This window comes from Mus musculus, chromosome Y (assembly GCF_000001635.26).
Source record: "Mus musculus strain C57BL/6J chromosome Y, GRCm38.p6 C57BL/6J".
Taxonomy (NCBI): domain Eukaryota; kingdom Metazoa; phylum Chordata; class Mammalia; order Rodentia; family Muridae; genus Mus; species Mus musculus.
In genome coordinates, this window is record NC_000087.7 from 1355850 (window position 1) to 1376057 (window position 20208).

Genomic DNA, 20208 nt, shown 5'->3' on the forward strand with positions numbered 1-20208 from the left:
TTAAAAAAAAAGAAAATCATGTATGATATTTAAATGAAAGTATTTCAGAATATTTATTTTGTATATATTTTAGGTATAATTTAGTAAGACACTTTTAGGATTGTATGCAACTTCAATTAATTAATATTGAAAACCACAGATATAGGATAAATAACATGTTAGTATAGTCAAATACAAATTTTTAGTATAAAGAACTAAATAGATCAAAATCCTTTATAATAGTCACTGAATTTATCTCTAAAAATTATGGATGAAAGATAAATTACAAAATATTTCTTAAAATTATTACCGGTGTTTTAGGATCTGTGCCATCTGCAACAGGCTGACAAGCTTCTGCTATGGCCTGAACATGGCCATAGCCAACGATAGTTAACAACAGTTTGGCTATTTTAAGGGCACTGAAGTAAGCATCTCTACGAGTTTCAACATCTGTATTTGGTAAGAAGTTATTTTGTATCAGCATACTTAGTACAAGAGGTAAGCCACCACTTTTCAAGAAGTGATACTGAAAGTCAGAGGAAATATCAGCCAGAGGTGCACCAGCAGGCATTAACAAGGTGTAAACTACCTACAGATGAGGAGAAAAGGGAAGGGAGAAAAAAGAGCATTAGAAGGCTTACATACATACATACACACATACATACATACATACACACATACATACACACATACATACATACATACATACACACACATACACACATACATACATACATACATACATACATACATACATACATACACACACACACACACACACACACACAAACTTATTTTTTCTCTCATTTGTTTTTGATTAAAATTTTTGCTTTATCATCTTAAGCATCCTCTTAGTTTTAAAATATTCTATAAAATATTTTTATTTTTTGCAAAGAAAAACAAACCTCTGTTAAATATAGCACTTGGGAGGCAGAAGAACCAAAGAAAAGTGAGTGAAGAGATTGACCAAGTCGTCTTTCTCCAAGATTTACATGGTCTGAACATAGAGCTCTTAATTGTTCTAGAGTTGTGCTATCTGTAAAAAAAAAAAAAAAAAGCCACAAAATTTACTTCATATATTCTTGATACTTATGTTGGGCAATATAACTGTTTTTAGATTTTATATTATGTGTATGTTAGTTTCCAAGAATTTATATGCACTAGATTTTGCTTGATGTTCGGGGAATCTGGAAAAGTACATCATTTATCCTTTACCTTGAAACTAGTTATAGATACCATAGTTCTAGCTGTAGATACTCAGAACTGAACACAGACTCTCTGCAAGAGCAATGAGCACTCTTAACTGCAGATCCATCTTTCTAGTCCCAGTATATTTGATATTGAGTATTAAATATCTATTCAGTATGGTGTTAAATTATAAGTAATGACTACTAAGATGAGCTATAAAATCAAATGTCATATCAAAAAATTAGGATGAAAACAGTTTTTATCCATAAAATTTCAATCTATTTTCATCCACTATTGACAGAAACAAACCAATGCTAAAGAAATTTGCTCTTTTTAAAATACAAATGGAGAAATTTTTTATGATATAAAAACCCTTGAAAATTTATATCCAACAAAGCAAGTGAAAAAATCAGTAGTTAATAAATATTTCAGGGTGAAGAGAAGATTGAGCATATCAGAGACTGTGGAAAAAAATACAAAGCTATAATGATTAAAACACAAGGTATCACTGTAAACAAACAATTCCAAAACTCAACAGCAAGCTGATCAAAATTAAACATATATATTAATAATCTTAAGAATCAGTGGCCACAATTATCTAAACAAGACACAATTGATTAAATTGAGTAAATCCAAAATCGACATATGGATTTTCTTTTTTTTAATTAGGTATTTATTTCATTTACATTTGCAATGCTATCCCTAAAGTCTCCCACCTGCTCCCCCATCCACCCACTCCCACTTCTTGGCCCTGGCATTCCCCTGTATTGAGGCAGATAAAGTTTGCACAACCAATGGGCCTCTCTTTCCACTGATGGTCGAATAGGCCATCTTCTGATACATATGCAGCTAGAGACACGAGCTCTGGGGGGTACTGGGTAGCTCATATTGTTGTTCCACCTATAGGGTTGCAGATCCCTTTAGCTCCTTGGTTACTTTCTCTAGCTCCTCCATTGGGGGCCCTGTGATCCATCCAATAGCTGACTATGAGCATCCACTTCTGTGTTTGCTAGGCCCTGGCATAGTCTCACAAGAGACAGCTATATTTGGGTCCTTTCAGCAAAATCTTGCTAGTGTATGCAATGGTGTCAGCGTTTGGAGGCTGATTATGGGATGGATCCCCAGATATGGCAGTCTCTAGATGATCCGTCCTTTTGTTTCAGCTCCAAATTTTGTCTCCGTAAGTCCTTTAATGGGTGTTTTGTTCCCAACTCTGAGAAGGGGCAAACTGTCTTCATTCTTCTTGAGTTTTATGAGTTTCCCAAATTGTATCCATTCCTCTGTTCAGGGGCATCTAGGTTCTTTCCAGCTTGTGGCTATTATAAATATGGCTGCTATGAACATAGTGGAGCATGTGTCCTTCTTACCAGTTGGAACATCTTCTGGATATATGCCCAGGAGAAGTACCGGGATCCTCCGGCAGTACTATGTCCAATTTTCTGAGGAACAGCCAGACTGATTTCCAAAGTGGTTGTACAAGCCTGCAATCCCACCAACAATGGAGGAGTGTTCCTCTTTCTCCATATCCTCCCCAGCATCTGCTGTTACCTGAGGTTTTGATCTTAGCTATTCTGACTGGTGTGAGGTGGAATTTCAGGGTTGTTTTGATTTGCATTTCCCTGATGATTAAGGATGTTGATTTCAGGTGCTTCTCAGCCATTTGGCATTCCTCCGGTGAGAATTCTTTGTTTAGCTCTGAGCCCCATTTTTAATGGGGTTATCTGATTTTCTGGAGTCCACCTTCTTGAGTTCTTTATATATATTGGATATTAGTCCCCTGTCTGATTTGGGATAGGTAAAGATCCTTTCCCAATCTGTTGGTGTCCTTTTTGTCTTATTGATGGTGTCTTTTGCCTTGCAGAAGCTTTGCAATTTTATGAGGTCCCATTTATCGATTCTCTATCTTACAGCACAAGCCATTGCTCTTCTATTCAGGAATTTTTCCCCTGTACCCATATCTTTGAGGCTTCTCCCTACTTTCTCCTCTATAAGTTACTGTGTCTCTGGTTTTATGTGGAGTTCCTTAATCCACTTAGATTTGACCTTAGTACAAGGAGATAGGAATGGATCAATTCGCATTCTTCTACATAATAACAGCCAGTTGTGCCAGCACCATTTGTTGAAAATGCTGTCTTTTTTCCACTGGATGGTTTTAGCTCCCTTGTCGAATATCAAGTGACCATAGGTGTGTGGGTTCATTTCTGGGTCTTCAATTCTATTCCATTGGTCTACTTGTCTGTTGCTATACCAGTATCATGCAGTTTTTATCACAATTGCTCTGTAGTACAGCTTTAGGTCGGGCATGGTGATTCCACCAGAGGTTCTTTTATCCTTGAGAAGAGTTTTTGCTATCCTAGGTTTTTTGTTATTCCAGATGAATCTGCCGATTGCCCTTTCTAATTCGTTTTAGAATTGAGTTGGAATTTTGATGGGGATTGCATTGAATCTGTAGATTGCTTTTGGCAAGATAGCCATTTTTACTATATTGATCCTGCCAATCCATGAGCATGGGAGATCTTTCCATCTTCTGAGATCTTCTTTAATTTCTTTCTTCAGAGACATGAAGTTCTTGTCATACAGATCTTTCACTTCCTTAGTTATAGTCACGCCTAGGTATTTTATATTATTTGTGGCTATTGTGAAGGGTGTTGTTTCCCTAATTTCTTTCTCAGCCTGTTTATTCTTTGTGTAGAGAAAGGCCATTGACTTGTTTGAGTTAATTTTATATCCAGGTACTTCATTGAAGCTGTTTATCAGGTTTAGGAGTTCTCTGGTGGAATTTTTAGGGTCACATATATATACTATCATATCATCTGCAAAAAGTGATATTTTGACTTCTTCCTTTCCAATTTGTATCCCCTTGATCTCCTTTTGTTGTCTAATTGCTCTGGCTAGGACTTCAAGTACAATGTTGAATAGGTAGGGAGAGAGTGGACAGCCTTGTCTAGTACCTGATTTTAGTGGGATTGCTTCAAGCTTCTCACCATTTACTTTGATGCTGGCTACTGGTTTGCTGTAGATTGCTTTTATCATGTTTAGGTATGGGCCTTGAATTCCTGATCTTTCCAAGACTTTTATCATGAATGGGTGTTGGATTTTGTCAAATGCTTTCTCAGCATCTAACAAGATGATCATGTGGTTTTTGTCTTTGAGTTTGTTTATATACTGGATTACGTTGATGGATTTCCGTATATTGAACCATCCCTGCATCCCTGGAATAAAACCTACTTGGTCAGGATGGATGATTATTTTGATGTGTTCTTGGATTCGGTTAGCGAGAATTTTATTGAGGATTTTTGCATCAATATTCATAAGGGATATTGGTCTGAAGTTCTCTATCTTTGTGGGTTCTTTTTGTATTTTAGGTATCAGAGTAATTGTGGCTTCATAGAATGAGTTGGGTAGAGTACTTTCTGTTTCTATTTTGTGGAATAGTATGTGAAGAACTGGGATTAGATCTTCTTTGAAAGTCTGATAGAACTCTGCACTAAATCCATCTGGTCCTGGGCTTTTTTTGGTTGGGAGACTATTAATGACTGCTTCTATTTCTTTGGGGGATATCGGGCTGTTTAGATCATTAACCTGAAACTCCTTTCCTTTCTACCAACTGCTGACATACAGAAACACCTTCTAATGGATTCACATTGGGAACATTAGGCTGGGCTTAACAAAGGTGACTTTACTATTTCTTGTCTCCTTTCTGGTCTCCCTAGACTTACTTAGTTCTGATGCAGCCTGCCTGTAGAAACCCTTCCTGTTTTACCTCCATAAACTAGAGCTTTGCCATTTGGTGAAGACCTAGGTTCCTCCATGGCCCTTCCCACCATCTCTTTCAGGCTTTTGCTCTAGCCAATACTTAACTCTTTTGTGACATCCCCACATCTGCAGAACCATTACCATGGCACACAGTGGCCACAGAAGGGGGAGGAAACATAATTATCCTTCCTATCTTTTAGAATTTTTAACTGCCTGAAAAAGCCACTTCTCTGTCTAAAAAAGCCTTCAGGATTGATTCACTGAACTCACTTGATTCCAATCCAGTGTCTATCTCCTTTTTCTCTCTTCCCCTGTCAGTGTTTCTTTCTTGCTCATTTCTGTCCTTCTGTTACATCCATCTGCCACTTTCTATCAGGGAAAGCATGCCACCACATTTGCTTAGGATCCAGAGTAGACATCAACAACCAAAAATTTAAATATGAAATAAATAACTAGATATCTATATCAAGAGACAATCTTAACTCCAGATGCTTAGATCTCAGTGAAGAACATAAACATAAACAACCAAGGCATCCAGAATTCAGAAACCTTGAAAAAAAAATTAAAGTTAGGGGCATAAAATAAGAAATTCAAAGTAGTAACTATGAACACAATTCATTTCTTTTAAAGGCCTTATGAATAAATACATAAGAAATGATGATGAAAACACAGAGATGAATGGCTAAAGAAAACAATTCAAGATATGAATACACTTTAAGAAAGAAACAATCAGTGAAGACAAGCAAAGCATTTTAAAAGAAAACCTGAAATGAAAAACACAAGATATCAAACAAAAACCTCAGAGATAAAATTCATTACCTTGTTATATGACATGAAAGCGAAGACTCTGGGTCTTGAAAACAAGGTTGAATGAAGACCTTAGTTAAAATAAATTATGTCAGATATACACTAATCTAAGAGCAAAACACTCAGGAAATCTAACAAACCATAAAAGACTACAGATCTTTACAAAGAAGAGGTAGAGAAAAAGAAGAAATCCAGGTCAAAGACACACAAGTATTTTTTTTTCTTTTTTTTAATTAGGTATTTTCCTCATTTACATTTCCAATGCTATTCCAAAAGTCCCCCCTACCCAACCCCCACCCCCCTACCCACCCACTCCCCCTTTTTGGCCCTGGCATTCCCCTGTACTGGGCATATAAAGTTTGCAAGTCCAATGGACCTCTCTTTCCAGTGATGGCCTACTAGGCCATCTTTTGATACATATACAGCTAGAGACACGAGCTCCGGGGTACTGGTTAGTTCATAATGTTGTTCCAAGTATAGGGCTGCAGTTCCCTTTAGCTCCTTGGGTACTTTCTTTAGCTCCTCCATTGGGGGCCCTGTGGTCCATCCACTAGCTGACTGTGAGCATCCACTTCTGTGTTTGCTAGGCCCCGGTCTAGTCTCACAAGAGACAGCTATATCTGGGTCCTATCAGCAAAATCTTGCTAGTGTATGCAATGGTGTCAGCATTTGGAAGCTGATCATGGGATGGATCCCTGGATATGGCAGTCTCTAGATGGTCCATCTTTTCGTCACAGCTCCAAATTTTGTCTCAGTAACTCCTTCCATGGGTGTTTTGTTCCCAACTCTAAGAAGAGGCAAAGTGTCCACACTTTGGTCTTCGTTCTTCTTGAGTTTCATGCATTTAGCAAATTGTATCTTATATCTTGGGTCTCCTAAGTTTCTGGGCTAATATCCACTTATCAGTGAGTACATATTGTGTGAGTTTCTTTGTGATTGGGTTACCTCACTCAGGATGATGCCCTCCAGGTCCATCCATTTGCCTAGGAATTTCATAAATTCATTCTTTTTAATAGCTGAGTAGTACTCCATTGTGTAAATGTACATTTTCTGTATCCATTCCTCTGTTGAGGGGCATCTGGGTTCTTTCCAGCTTCTGGCTATTATAAATAAGGCTGCTATGAACATAGTGGAGCATGTATCCTTCTTACCGGTTGGGACATCTTCTGGATATATGCCCAGGAGAGATGTTGCTGGATCCTCCGGTAGTACTATGTCCAATTTTCTGAGGCACTGCCAGACTGATTTCCAGAGTGGTTGTACAAGCTTGCAATTCCTCCAACAATGGAGGAGTCACACAAGTATTTTTAAGAAAATCATAAAAAAATCCCCAACCTAAATAAGATTATTATGGAGGTGAAAAAGGCACACAAAACACCAAACAGAGCAATCAATGACCACTAGGTGAAACCCCCAAATTTTCTGCCTGATGGGCTCTCTGGGCAAACCCAGTAGCAGTGACCTCCCTGCCTGTTCTGCACTGCTCTGTTTGCTGGGTGTTCCTGGAGGTCTGCTGCTGCCAGAGACAACCAGGTGAGCTCCTCAATATTCATCCTCTGCCCTATCCCCTCTGGGCTCCATTTTCTAGTCTACAACTCTAACTACAACCCCAAGCACCTGGAGCCAGAGACCACCAGGTGAGACCCTTTCCTCAAATCCCTGCCTGCCAACCTCTCTGGGTAAACTCAGTGGCAATAGCTCTGACCTGCCCACTCTGTATTACATTGCAAGCTACAACTTCCCCTAATTCTCTGGAGACCTGAAGTTGTCCAGGGCAAAAAGGTATACGTGAGGGTGCTCTAACTGTATTTCTGGAGGCCTGCTCCCCACCCAGGATAATGAGCAGCCTGAAATCATCAGGGCCTAACAGAAAGCCTATTACCACCAAGGACAACAAGCTCTACCTGAAGCTCCAGAGGCTTGCTCCTATCAGAGACTACTAGGCCTGCAAACATTACACACAACCAGATGGATAAAGGATAATAACACAATCAACGAAAACTAGGACAATATGGCACACTATCAGAACACAGCTACTGTTCTACAGGAAGCCTTGGATATCCTTACAAACCTGAATCCCAAGAAATGACCCTGAATTTAATTTAATCTTATGAAGATGATAGAGAACTTTAAAGAGGAAATGAGTAAATTCCTTAAACTCAGGAAAGTAAAATTAAACAGATAAAAGAAATGCATACAGGATAGGGCTTTTTATCCATCTCAAACATATTATCCCAGAATTGCTCCTGTCTAAAGGAAATACAGGGACAAAAAGTGGAGCAGAGACTGAATGAAAGTTTATCCAGAGACTGCCAAACCTAGGGATCCAACCTATCTGCAGACACCAAACCCAGACACTATTGCTCATGCCAAGAAGTGCTTACTGAGAGGAACCTGATATTGTTGTGTCCTGAGAGGCTCTGCCAGTGCCTGACCAATACAGATATGGATGCTCATAGTCAACCATTGGACATCAGTCCACGGAGACCCCAATGGAGTAGTTAGGGGAAGGACTGAAGGAACTGAATGGGTTTGTAATCCCATATGAAGAACAACAATATCAACCAACCAGGCCACAAAATATAATACATTTTCAATCAAAACTAATCAAAAGAGGTGGGGAAGGATACTTCATACTCATCAAAGGAAAGTCTACCAAGGTGGTATCTCAATTCTGAATAACTATTCCGCAAGTAAGAGCGCACACATTTGTAAGAGGAACATCACACATCAAACTTCACACATTAATAAAGGGGGAATTCAGATGAATGATTAAAAGCTGAAAGTGTTTTTTTTTCTTTTTTTGGAAATAATAATGGAAGTTAATAATAAATAAGGACAAAGAATTTCCTTCATTTCAGGTCTTTGAACAGTCCTGACTTCCTAAACTGTAATATAAGTTTTTTCAAAGCTCCTAAAAAAAGGACAGTGTACCCAATTATTTTTCTAACCAGGGAAAATATTCATGAGCAATTACAAGGAAAGACAGGAGAAAACACTTCATACAGTACAAATTAGATTTGCCAACATTCTTATTTGATAGTATGCAACATGACTGGATAGACCATTTATTTTATTTACCTGGTGGCATAAGTTTCATAAGTATTCTTGCTCCATCTCTAAGAGTTGGCACAGTCAACATGCTACCTAAGTCTGCAACTTGCCAAAGGAAAGATATGTATCTGGGCTGCAGTGACATTATCTATAAAATGGAACAAATAAAACTTATAGTTGGTTAAATTAAACACTGGATAGTTTTTTTTTTTAACAAAAATTTAACCAAAAAATGACCTTAAAACTTATCTTTGCACCCATTTCTTATTTTTTTAAATGATCTCCCTTTCTAAAACTTTTAAATACATTTTTTCACACAACATATCCTTACTACATTTCCCCTCTATTATCCCAGCTCTTCCCAAACTTCCTTAATTCAGATCTAAGATACTAACAAAATGTAATGAAATAAAAATATACTGACAAGACAAAACAAAATGAACAGAACAAAAAGAGCCCAAGGGAAGGCACAAGAAAAGAATACAGAGACCTTCCCATTCACATCCTCAGAAATCCAATGAGCATACAAAACCAGAAGCAATAAAATAAAGGACCCACAGGGTTAAAAAAAATGAAGATAAAAACTTAAAACTAAAAAAAATCCCAATAAACAGGGAACAAACTCCTAGAAACAGAGAAAGAAAAAGCCCTGAGAGGACATTATAAGACAAGGAACCTTCAAAGATGATATGGAGTTTGTTTTCTGTTGGCCATCTAATGCTGGTCTTAAGAGTAGCTTCCTCCCCCAGTGATACTCTCTTGGAGGAAATAATTTTTTAATTGAATTATCTCCTTAATCTTTTCAGTTTTCTTTATCCATTTCTTTAAAAAAAAAAAGGTAGCCTTTGTTAGTCCAATGCTTGCTATCTTGACTAGTCTGACCTCAAATTCAAAAGAAGCTATTTTTTTTTCTCCACAATGAAGGAATTAACAACATGTGCTGTACCTACCCATCTCAAAAACATTAATCCAGAATTGTTTCTGTCTAAAGGAAATGGAAGGACAGAGTGGAGCAGAGACTTAAAGAAAGGCCATCAAGAGACTGCCCCATCCAGGGATCCATCCCATCTGCAGATATGAAACCCAGACACTATTGCTGATGCCAAGTAGTGCTTACTGGCCTGATATGGATGTTTCCTGAGAGGCTCTGCCAGAGACTGACCAATACAGATGCAGATGCTGGAAGCCAACCATCTGACTGAGCACAGGGAATCCCAACAGAGGAGTTAGGGAAAGGAGTGAAGGAGCTGAAGGAGATTGCAACCCCATACTAAGAACTACAATATGAAACAACCAGGACCCCCCCACCCCCAGAGCTCCCAGGACTAAACCACCAACCAAAGAGTACTCATGGAGCGACTCACAGCTCCAGTTGCATATGTAGCAGAGGATGGCCTTATCAGGCATCAAAGGGAGGAGAGACCCTTGGTTTTGAGAAGGCTCAATGCCATGAATGCCATGGCTAGGAGGATGGAGTGGGTGGGGGAGCACCCTCATAGAAGCAGGGGGGAGGGGGATGGGTCTGTGGAGGGAAAACTGATAAGGGGGATAACATCTGAAATGTAAATAAATAAGAACCAGTAAAAACAAAACAATATAAACAAACAATTGTGTTGCAATGCTTACCTGGAATCTACTGACTCTTTACAATACAAATATATCATTTAATGTTTTCTCAATTAGAGTAATTTTTGTGTATCATCTATTATTTAGTGAATTACAATTTCATATGCCACTCAAATGAGAAGAGCAAATCACATTTATAGTGGTTTAAATGAGAATATCTCTTATAGGCTCGCTGACTTGAATACTTGTTTTTCAGTTAGTGGAACTGTTTGGAAAAATTAAGAGGTGTTGTATTTAGTTAAGATGTATGCCACTGTTAGCTCTTTGTGCTTTGTGGCTGGGTCTCAAAAGATGTGTGCAGCAGCGCCATGCTTACCACTACAATGGTCACAGACTTTAAACCTCTGAGCTGTAGGTCACAAATAAACTTTCTCCATTTTTTTGTAAGTTGCTTTGGTTATAGGTGTTACAACCATGGAAAGAGAGACATAACTAAGACACTAACTTAGACGTAAAATTTACATTTGTAATAAGAATCCAAACTCAAGTTGTTAGAAAAATTACAGAAATATTTGTCTTTTAAAAGGATAAAAGGGCCAATTAACTTAAAGGTAGGAATCATTTCTTTTGATATACCATGTGTACATATGGATTCTTATGAATGCAGGTTATAATCATTAATTTTTATAACTTATAAATTGTACCATTTCCAGAATCCACTTAAAAGTTACTAACTTCAATTATTTGGTGTTTTTATCTATAGGTAAAAATTTAAACTTCGAAATAGAAACATTCTACATTATCTCCTCATATTTCTAAATGAAAAGGTAATCCCTTGTAGACAGTAATTACTCACCACCCCAGGTAAACACTTTTCCATTTCTGGATTGGAAACATCTCTGTAGTTATTATGACTATGGTTTCCAGGAGGTCCAGCTGACGAATCAGATGAGCTATCAGGACTTGAAGGCATGTTGGAATTTATTTGTATAAATTTAGCAGTAATTAGCTGAAAATGATAATGATGAAGTAAATATGAAAGATGTTTAGAAAACAAAGAACCAAAGGATATCAAAAGGCTATTCTCAAGTTTGTTTTTAGAAGCACCTTTAAAAATTAGTGTATGCCCCAGTACAGGGGAACGCCAGGGCCAAAAAGGGGGAGTGGGTGGGTAGGGGAGTGGGGGTGGGTGGGTATGGGGGACTTTTGGTATAGCATTGGAAATGTAAATGAGCTAAATACCTAATAAAAAATGGGAAAAAATTAGTGTAATATAACCATTTATAAAAATCCACTTATGTACAATGTATGCATAACTTTCTGTTGGATATTAATTCCATAGATCCTAAAGTCATCCATCATCAGTTTACCATCTTCAAAGAATCTATACAAATATGCTTATTTTATTTTTACATTAGTTAGATATAATACAATTCAAATTGTATATAAATATTTATAAGTGTAATATTTGGGAGACTGTAAAAAGAAAATCAGTAAGCATGAAATAATTTTCCTATATCTTACTCTTGGATGTAACAGGGAGAATACAGATTTTCTTTATTTAAAATCCTGTGATATCTAATTTTATATTTAATAAATTTTTTTAAGAAACAGTCTTACTCTACAGAGTCTGGGAGGCCTGTAACGTGGTATATAAAGTAGGCAGATACTAAGTACTGGAATTAAAATATGCATCACTACACATCTTCCTTGTTAGTTATAATCCAGCTATCAAACAAAACATGTACATAATAAATAATGTTCAAGAAACTTGACTAATAAAGGAAACACAAGTTTGGGAGAATGTCTGAATATTATATTTACTTACTGATTTATCTTTCAAATTTAACTGTTCAACTAGCTTTCTGTCATCTTCAGACGCTACTAACTCTCCACCTATAAACAGTTCAATTTTTGTATGGGCTACATTGACATTCATACGATTGAGAATGCAGCGTCGCACAGAACCAATGGTAGCGTTTGTATGAGACAATATGTCCAAATCCTCAACCTCTTTGCCCTGGTTTGGAAATCGTACTGTAAAAGACAAGTGTTTTCCACGAAATGCTCTGGAAGAAAAAAAAACACTGAATTATAAAACTCAAAAAAAAAGCCCAGTAATATTCAACCAATTATAAAGGACACAATTATATGAACTTGTTATTTAAAATACAGTAGTTAACTTAAAATATTATGACTCTTGAATTACAAAGTAATAATGCTACTTTACTTCCATTAGCTAAGAACAAATGTTTCCTACTTATGATAAAGCAGTATAACCACAAAAATCAAAAAGCTTAATTTACTAAGAATATTTGTGATTTTGGGGCAGGAGATTTAATTTTTAATGTACATGGGTGCTTTGGCAGCATGAAAAAGAGGGGTTTCAGATTCTCTTGGAGTAGAGTTACAGTTACTGAGCTGAGAATTGAACAGCAAGCAACAAAGTGATTTTTTTTTGAAAATTATAATAGTTATATTTTTGTTAAAAAATGAGCACACATTATAAAAAATTCTATAAAGGACATTTGTAAGCTTAGATGACTCATCAGTGAACTTTTCCTTAAAGAATATACAATTTTCATAATTTCTTATAGAAAATTGGAAAACAAATGCTTACAACCCATGGCACAAAAATAACATGATCATGACAAACATAACACATAAGAACAAAATGAAAATTAAATTGTATTTATCATGAATACAAAAGCAGAAATCCTCCATAAAATACTTAGAAGTGGAATACATAGTCTCTGAAATGTATAAAACAGTATCATCATATATAGGTTTCATTGTGGGGAATGTAGGGACAGGGATAACATTTGAAATGTAAATAAAGAAAATATCTAATAAAAAAGTAAATAAAAAATAATGCAGATTAAAAAAAGAATGGCTTAATTCTGAAAAATAAATTATGGTAGTACACTGAATTAACACCTAAAAGATGAAAATCTACAGAGAAACATGACTAATACAAAAGTCGTAGCTGAAATTTATTATTTGCTCATGATACTCTCAAAAAAATACGAAGAGAATTTTCTTAAGCTAGTAAGCACACACATCACATGAGAGAGAGAGAGAGAAAAAGAGAGAGAGAGAGAGGGAGGGAGGGAAGGAGGGAGGGAGGGATGGATTGGGAGGGAGGGAGGGGTGGGTTGGGAGGGAGGGAGGGAAGGAGGGATTGATTGATTGATTCTATGGCCTACATCAATCTGGATATAATCATTTAACTATGATTTTGGGGAAGGTTAGAAATGAGAAAAATATTTCCTTTTACATTATTTCAAGTCAACCTGATCTGGTATATAATGAATGATGAAGGGAATCACAGGCACAACAAGTGATTTTAACCACTGAGTCATCACTCTAAAACCTACACTAACACTAGTTTTGAAAGAAGATAAACCTCAATTTAAAACATACTTTTGCAAAAATATAAGTTGCATAAGTGTTAGAAAGTGTACTGTTTTATACACATACATATATACATATACCACACACACACACATATAAAAATGTACGTACAACACATATATTTTAAAGGAATTATTTATGTACATAAGTACAATGTAGCTGTCTTTAGACACACCAGAGAAGGCATCGGATCTCATTAAATATGGTTGTGAGCCACCATGTGGTGGCTGGGCACTGAACTCTGGACCTCTGTAAGAGCAGTCAGTGTTCTTAAACACTAAGCCATCTCTCCAGCTCCACCACACAAAATATAAAAATTTGTTTTACATACAGAATGACCTATCTTAGAGAAAACTGCAAATTGATTCATTTTTATCTCCTTGTGCAAAGCTCAAGTTCAAGTGGATCAAGGACGTCCATATAAAACCTGATACATTGAATCTAAAAGAAAACAAAGTGGGAGAAGAGCCTCAAACACATAGGCACAGGGAAAACTTTCCTGAACAGGACACCAATGGTTCAGGCCCTAAGACCAACATTTGCCCCATAAAATTACAAAGTTTCTGTAAGGCAAAGGACTCTGTCAATAGGACAAAACAGCAACCCATAGATTGGGAAAACACTACATCTGATAGAGGCCTAAAATAGAAAGAACATAAGAAGTTAAACTCCAGTGAACCAAATAACCCTATTAAAAATGGGGTGCAGAGCTAAATAAAGAACTCTCAACTGACGAATACCTAATGGCTGATAAACACCTAAAGAAATGTTCAATATCCTCAATCATCAGGGAAATGCAAATAAAAATGACCCTGAGATTCTACCTCACAAAAGTCAGAATGGCTAAGATCAAAAACTCAGGGCACAGCAGATGCTAGCAAGGATGTGGAGAAAGAGGAACACTCCTCCATTGCTGGTGGGACTGCAAGCTGGTACAACCACTCTAGAAATCAGTCTGAAGGTTCCTCAGAACCCAGCTATACTACTCCTGGGCATATACTCAAAAGATGCTCCAACATATAACCAGGACACCTGCTCCACTATCTTCATAGCAGCCTTATTTCATAATAACCAGAAGCTGGAAACAAAGATGATGTCCCGCAAAGGAATAATAGATACAGAAAATGGGATAAATTACTGAAATGGAATACTACTACTTAGCTATTAAAAATGATGTCTTAATGAAGCTTTCAGGCAAATGGATGGAAATAGAAAATATCATCTTGAGTGATGTAACCCAGATCCAAATGTACACACATGGCTTCTACTTTTAAATGGATATCAGCCCCTAAGTTCAGAATATCCATGATACAACTCACAGACCATATGAAGCTTAAAAAGAAGGAAGACCAATGTGTGGGACCGATGTGTGGATGATCAGTCCTATGTAGAAGGGGGAACAAAATAACAACAAGGTAGAGTGAGGGAGGAATCTGGAAGGGGGAGAGAAAAACGAGGGGGCAGGATCAGGCATGGGAAGAGACAGTAGAGAAGTTGCCAAGAGAATGAACAGAAATATGTAGTATGGGGTGGAGAATGGAGGGAACCACTAGAAAATTCCAGACACCAGGGAAGCAAGAGGTTCCTAGGACCGAGTGGAGTTGACATTAGCTGGATACCCAACAGAAGAGATATAGGACCTAAAGAGACTTCCATCACTAGATAGGCATGACCCCCAAATAAGGGATGAGACAACTCACCCATCTCAACATTTTTAACCCAAAATTGTTCCTGTCTAAAGAAAATGCAGGGAAAAAGAATGGAGCACAGAATGGCCATCCAGAGATTGCCCACTTTGGGATCCATACCATCAGTAGGCACCAAACCCTGACACTGTTGCTGATGCCAAGAACTGCTTGTATACAGGAGCGTAGTAGTGGTCCTATAAGACACTCTACCAGCAGCCGACTGAGACAGCTGCTGAGCCCAATGGAAGAGTTAGAGGAAGAACTGAAGGAGCTGAAGGTGATTGCAACCCAGTAAGAACAGCAACAGTATCAGTTAACTAGATGCCTCAGAGTTCCCAGGACTAAAACCACCAACTAAAGAGTACACATGGAGGGATTCACAGCTCTAGCTGCATATGTAACTGAAGATGGCCTTTTCTGGTATCAAAGTGAGGGGAGGTCCTGAGTCCTGTGAAGGCTTTATGCCCCAGAGTAGGGGAATGCTAGAGGGGTTAGGTACAAGTTAGTGGGTTGTTGGGGGATCACGCTCTTAGAGGCAGGGAAAGGAGGAATGGCATGGGGGGTTTCTAGAGGGGAAGACTGGGAAGGGGTTCAAAATTTGGAATTCAAATAAATAAAATAAACCCATGAAAAAAAGATTAGACCTTCAGACTCAATTCAAGGAAGAAGGTAGAATAACTGAAGGTTTCTTTACTCTGCTCCTCCAAATTCAATCAATCCCCCAAATCTAATCCCTCTGCCTGCAACAGAACACTTATTACAGCCTCAGATCTGCCCCTTTCCCCATTTACAGTGGATTAGAGATATTTTTTATCCTAACCTTTCCCCCATTTATTGCTTTATCCCAGAACCCATCTTCATTATCTACTCCTTGGGATTCTCCCCAAACTACATTACCAAGAAAGCAGGTTGGTTAAACTGCAATTTTCCCCTCTCCCTCAGCTCTGTGAAATTAATTTGCCACATCTTTGACAATAGCTGTGAGTAACATAACATATCTTGGGGTAACTCTGAGCCAATCATTTGAAAGTCTTGTATGATACATACATTGAAGAAAGAAATTGGAGAAAATATCAAATGATGGAAATAACTTCCATGCTAATCAGTCTTAAGAGTAATATTGTGAAAATGGCCATCCTACCTGTATTAGTAAGGGTTCTCTAGAGTCACGGAATTTATGCATAAAGGCCACCAACAGATTGGGAAAGGATCTTTCCCTATACTAAATCAGATAGGGGACTAATATCCAATATATATAAAGAAGTCAAGAAGGTGAGAAAACCAAATAACCCCATTAAAAAATGGGGCTCAAGGCTAAACAAAGAATTCTCACCTTAGGAATACCGAATGGCTGAGAAGCACCTGTAAAAATGTTCAGCATCCTTAATCATCAGGGAAATGCAAATCAAAACAACCCTGAGATTCCACCTCACACCAGTCAGAATGGCTAAGATCAAAAATTTATGTGACAGCAGATCCTGGTGAGGATGTGGAGAAAGGGGAACACTCCTCCATTGTTGGTGGGATTGCAAGCTTGTACAACCACTCTGGAAATCAGTCTGGCGGTTCCTCAGAACATTGGACATAGTACTACTGGAGGATGCAGCAACACCTCTCCTGGGCATATATCCAGAAGATGCCCCAACCGGTAAGAAGGATACATGCTCCACTATGTTCATAGCAGCCTTATTCATAATAGCCAGAAGCTGGAAAGAACCCAGATGCCCCTCAACAGAGGAATGGATACAGAAAATGTGGTACATCTACACAATGGAGTACTACTCAGCTATTAAAAAGAATGAATTTATGAAATTCCTAGGCAAATGGATGGACCTGGAGGGCATCATCCTGAGTGAGGTAACCCAATCACAAAGGAACTCACACAATATGTACTCACTGATAAGTGGATATTAGCCCAGAAACTTAGGAGACCCAAGATATAAGATACAACTTGCCAAATGCATGAAATTCAAGAAGAACGAAGACCAAAGTGTGGACATTGCCGCTTCTTAGAATTGGGAACAAAACACCCATGGAAGGAGTTACAGAGACAAAATTTGGAGCTGTGATGAAAGGATGGACCATCTAGAGACTGCCATATCCAGGGATCCATCCCATGATCAGCTTCCAAACGCTGACACCATTGCATACACTAGCAAGATTTTGCTGAAAGGACCCAGATATGGCTGTCTCTTGTGAGACTATGCGGGGCTTGTCAAACACAGAAGTGGATGCTCAAGTCAGCTATTGGATGGATCACAGGGCCCCCAATGGAGGAGCTAAAGAAAGAACCCAAGGAGCTGAAGGGATCTGCAATCCTATAGGTTGAACAACAATATGAACTAACCAATACCCCCCTGGAGCTCGTGTCTCTAGCTGCATATGAATCAGAAGATGGTATAGTCGGCCATCAGTGGAAAGAGAGGCCCATTGGTCGTGCAAACTTTTTATGCCTCAGTACAGGGGAATGCCAGGGCCAAGAAGTGGGAGTGGGTGGGTAGGGAAGTGGGTGGGGGAGCGTGTGAGGAACTTTTGGGATAGCATTGGAAATGTAAATGAAATAAATATCCAATTTACAAAAAAGAGTTAACACTGTGAAAATGGCCATCCTACCTGTATTAGTCAGGGTTCTCTAGTCACAGAATTTATGGATAGTCTCTATATAGTAAAGGAATTTATTAATGACTTACAGTCTGCAGTCCAATTCTTAATAATGGTTCAGTAGTAGTTGTGAATGGAAGAATCTAGCAGTTACTCAGTCCCACATGGCAAGAAGGCAAAGGAGCGAGAGCCAATGTCCTTATATGGTCTCCAGCAGAAGGTATAACCCAGATTAAAGGTGTGTCTCACCACACCTTTAATCCCAGATGACCTTGAATTTGGAGATCTGCCTGTCTTAATCTTCTGGAATCCATAGCTACTATGCCTCAAGATCTCCATATCAAGATCCAGATCAGAAACTTCTATCCCAGCCTCCAGATTAGGGTCACTAGTGAGCCTTCCAATTCTGGATTGTAGTTCATTCCAAATATAGTCAAGTTGACAACCAGGAACAGCCACTACAATCCACCCCTTGTCAACTTGACACAAATAATATCTCATGTCCAAATAAAACAATAACAAGGTTGTAAATATGCCTAGCATGATATAACTATCCCTCATACAATTACAAATGAATTTGTAAATTTACAATGGGGCCATGTCCCTTGGGAACACCCTTTTAGTGTCTCAACTTAAATACAAATTGATGTTAAAGAAATTGGAAGAAAGACAAATGTATTCATTAACAAAATAAGACAGGAGCATTTATATTACCTTATAATCCTCATTTCTGCAACTGGTGATGTGGCCTTAATTGGTATTTATAACTACCTTCCTACTCTACTACCCATTCTGTATTTCCTTCACCTTCAACAAGCACCTCAGCAGGTCTTGGTTCTTTTCCTGGAGGATTGACCCATACCTTCATTCCTGATGGGTCTGCTTCCTTTGTCATCCTGCTTGGATTAGGCTGTTGTAGTTTCCCATTGACTTTATTCACAGGACATCGCAGTACTGAGACACCCTAAGGGATCACCTACATTCCAGACATCATCTTGCTTACCTCCATTGTGAAGAAGTAATCCAATTTCCCCATGGTAATCTGGTTCTATCACCCCTCCTAACACTGTTATTCCTTTTTTAGCCTGTTGGCTTAAGGGCAACAGAAACCAAAATGACCAGGGGGAAGTCTGAGCTTCCAGTTCAATGGAATGTTTGTTGTAGCTCTTGGTAGGAGCACTCCCCCATCTGGAGCCAAAACTTCTAGTCCAACAGAACCTAGAGATATGGGGACAGGAAGCAAAAATTTTCCTAGAGGGTCACTAGGAGTGATAGTGAGTGGAACTATTCCCTTTTCGATCCCTTGATTCCTGGAGCCATGATCCTAGCTATGGGGGAAACTGTACCATATATCAAATGTTGATTCAAAGCATATACTGCCTTCTGAAGAACTCTGCCCCAGCCTTCCATGCTGTTACCACCTAATTGGTGCTGTAACTGTGTCTTCAAAAGGCCATTCCATCTTTCTATCAGACCAGCTGCTTCAGGATGATGGGGAACGTGGTAAGACCAGTGAATTCCATGATCGTGGGCCCACTGTCACACTTCTCTGGCTGTGAAATGAGTTCCTTGGTCAGAAGCAATACTGTGTGGAATACCATGATGATAGAAAAGGCATTCTGTCAGTCCGTGGATAGAGGCATTACATGCAGGAAAGGCAACTACATAACCAGAATAAGTATTTACTCTAAGTAAGAACAAAACGCTGTCCTTTCCACGAAGGAAGTGGTCCAATGTAGTCAACCTGCCACCAGGTTGCTGGCTGGTCACCTTGAGGAATGGTGCCATATCTGGGGCTCAGTGTTGGTTTCTGCTGTTGGGAGACATGGCATTCAGCAGCAGCTGTAGCCAGGTCAGCCTTGGTGAGTGGAAGTCCGTGTTGCTGAGCTCAAGCATAAACTCCATCTCAACCACCATGGCCACTTTGTTCATGTGCCCATTGACCAATGACTGGGATGGCTGGGGAGAGAGGCTGACTGTCCACAGAACGGTTCATCTTATCCACTTGATTATTGAACTCCTCCTCGGCTGAAGTCACCTTTTGGTGAGCATTTACATGGGACACAAATATCTTCACATCCATTGCCCATTTGGAGAGATCTATCCACATACTTCTTCCCCAGATGACTTTCTCACCAATTTTCCAATTGCGATC

At 38.6% G+C, this 20208-nt stretch overlaps 1 protein-coding gene across 1 annotated transcript in view; it reads right to left on the bottom strand.

The window, feature by feature from the left end:
- Usp9y (ubiquitin specific peptidase 9, Y chromosome) overlaps window positions 1-20208 on the bottom strand; it is a 160822-nt gene that overhangs the window by 56889 nt on the left and 83725 nt on the right. Inside the window, exons 21-25 of the mRNA NM_148943.2 lie at window positions 12179-12419; window positions 11207-11359; window positions 8812-8932; window positions 885-1015; window positions 290-568 (exon numbers count right to left, since the gene is read on the bottom strand). Coding sequence (NP_683745.2) covers window positions 290-568; window positions 885-1015; window positions 8812-8932; window positions 11207-11359; window positions 12179-12419 — 925 coding nt within the window. The remainder of the gene's footprint in view (window positions 1-289; window positions 569-884; window positions 1016-8811; window positions 8933-11206; window positions 11360-12178; window positions 12420-20208) is intronic.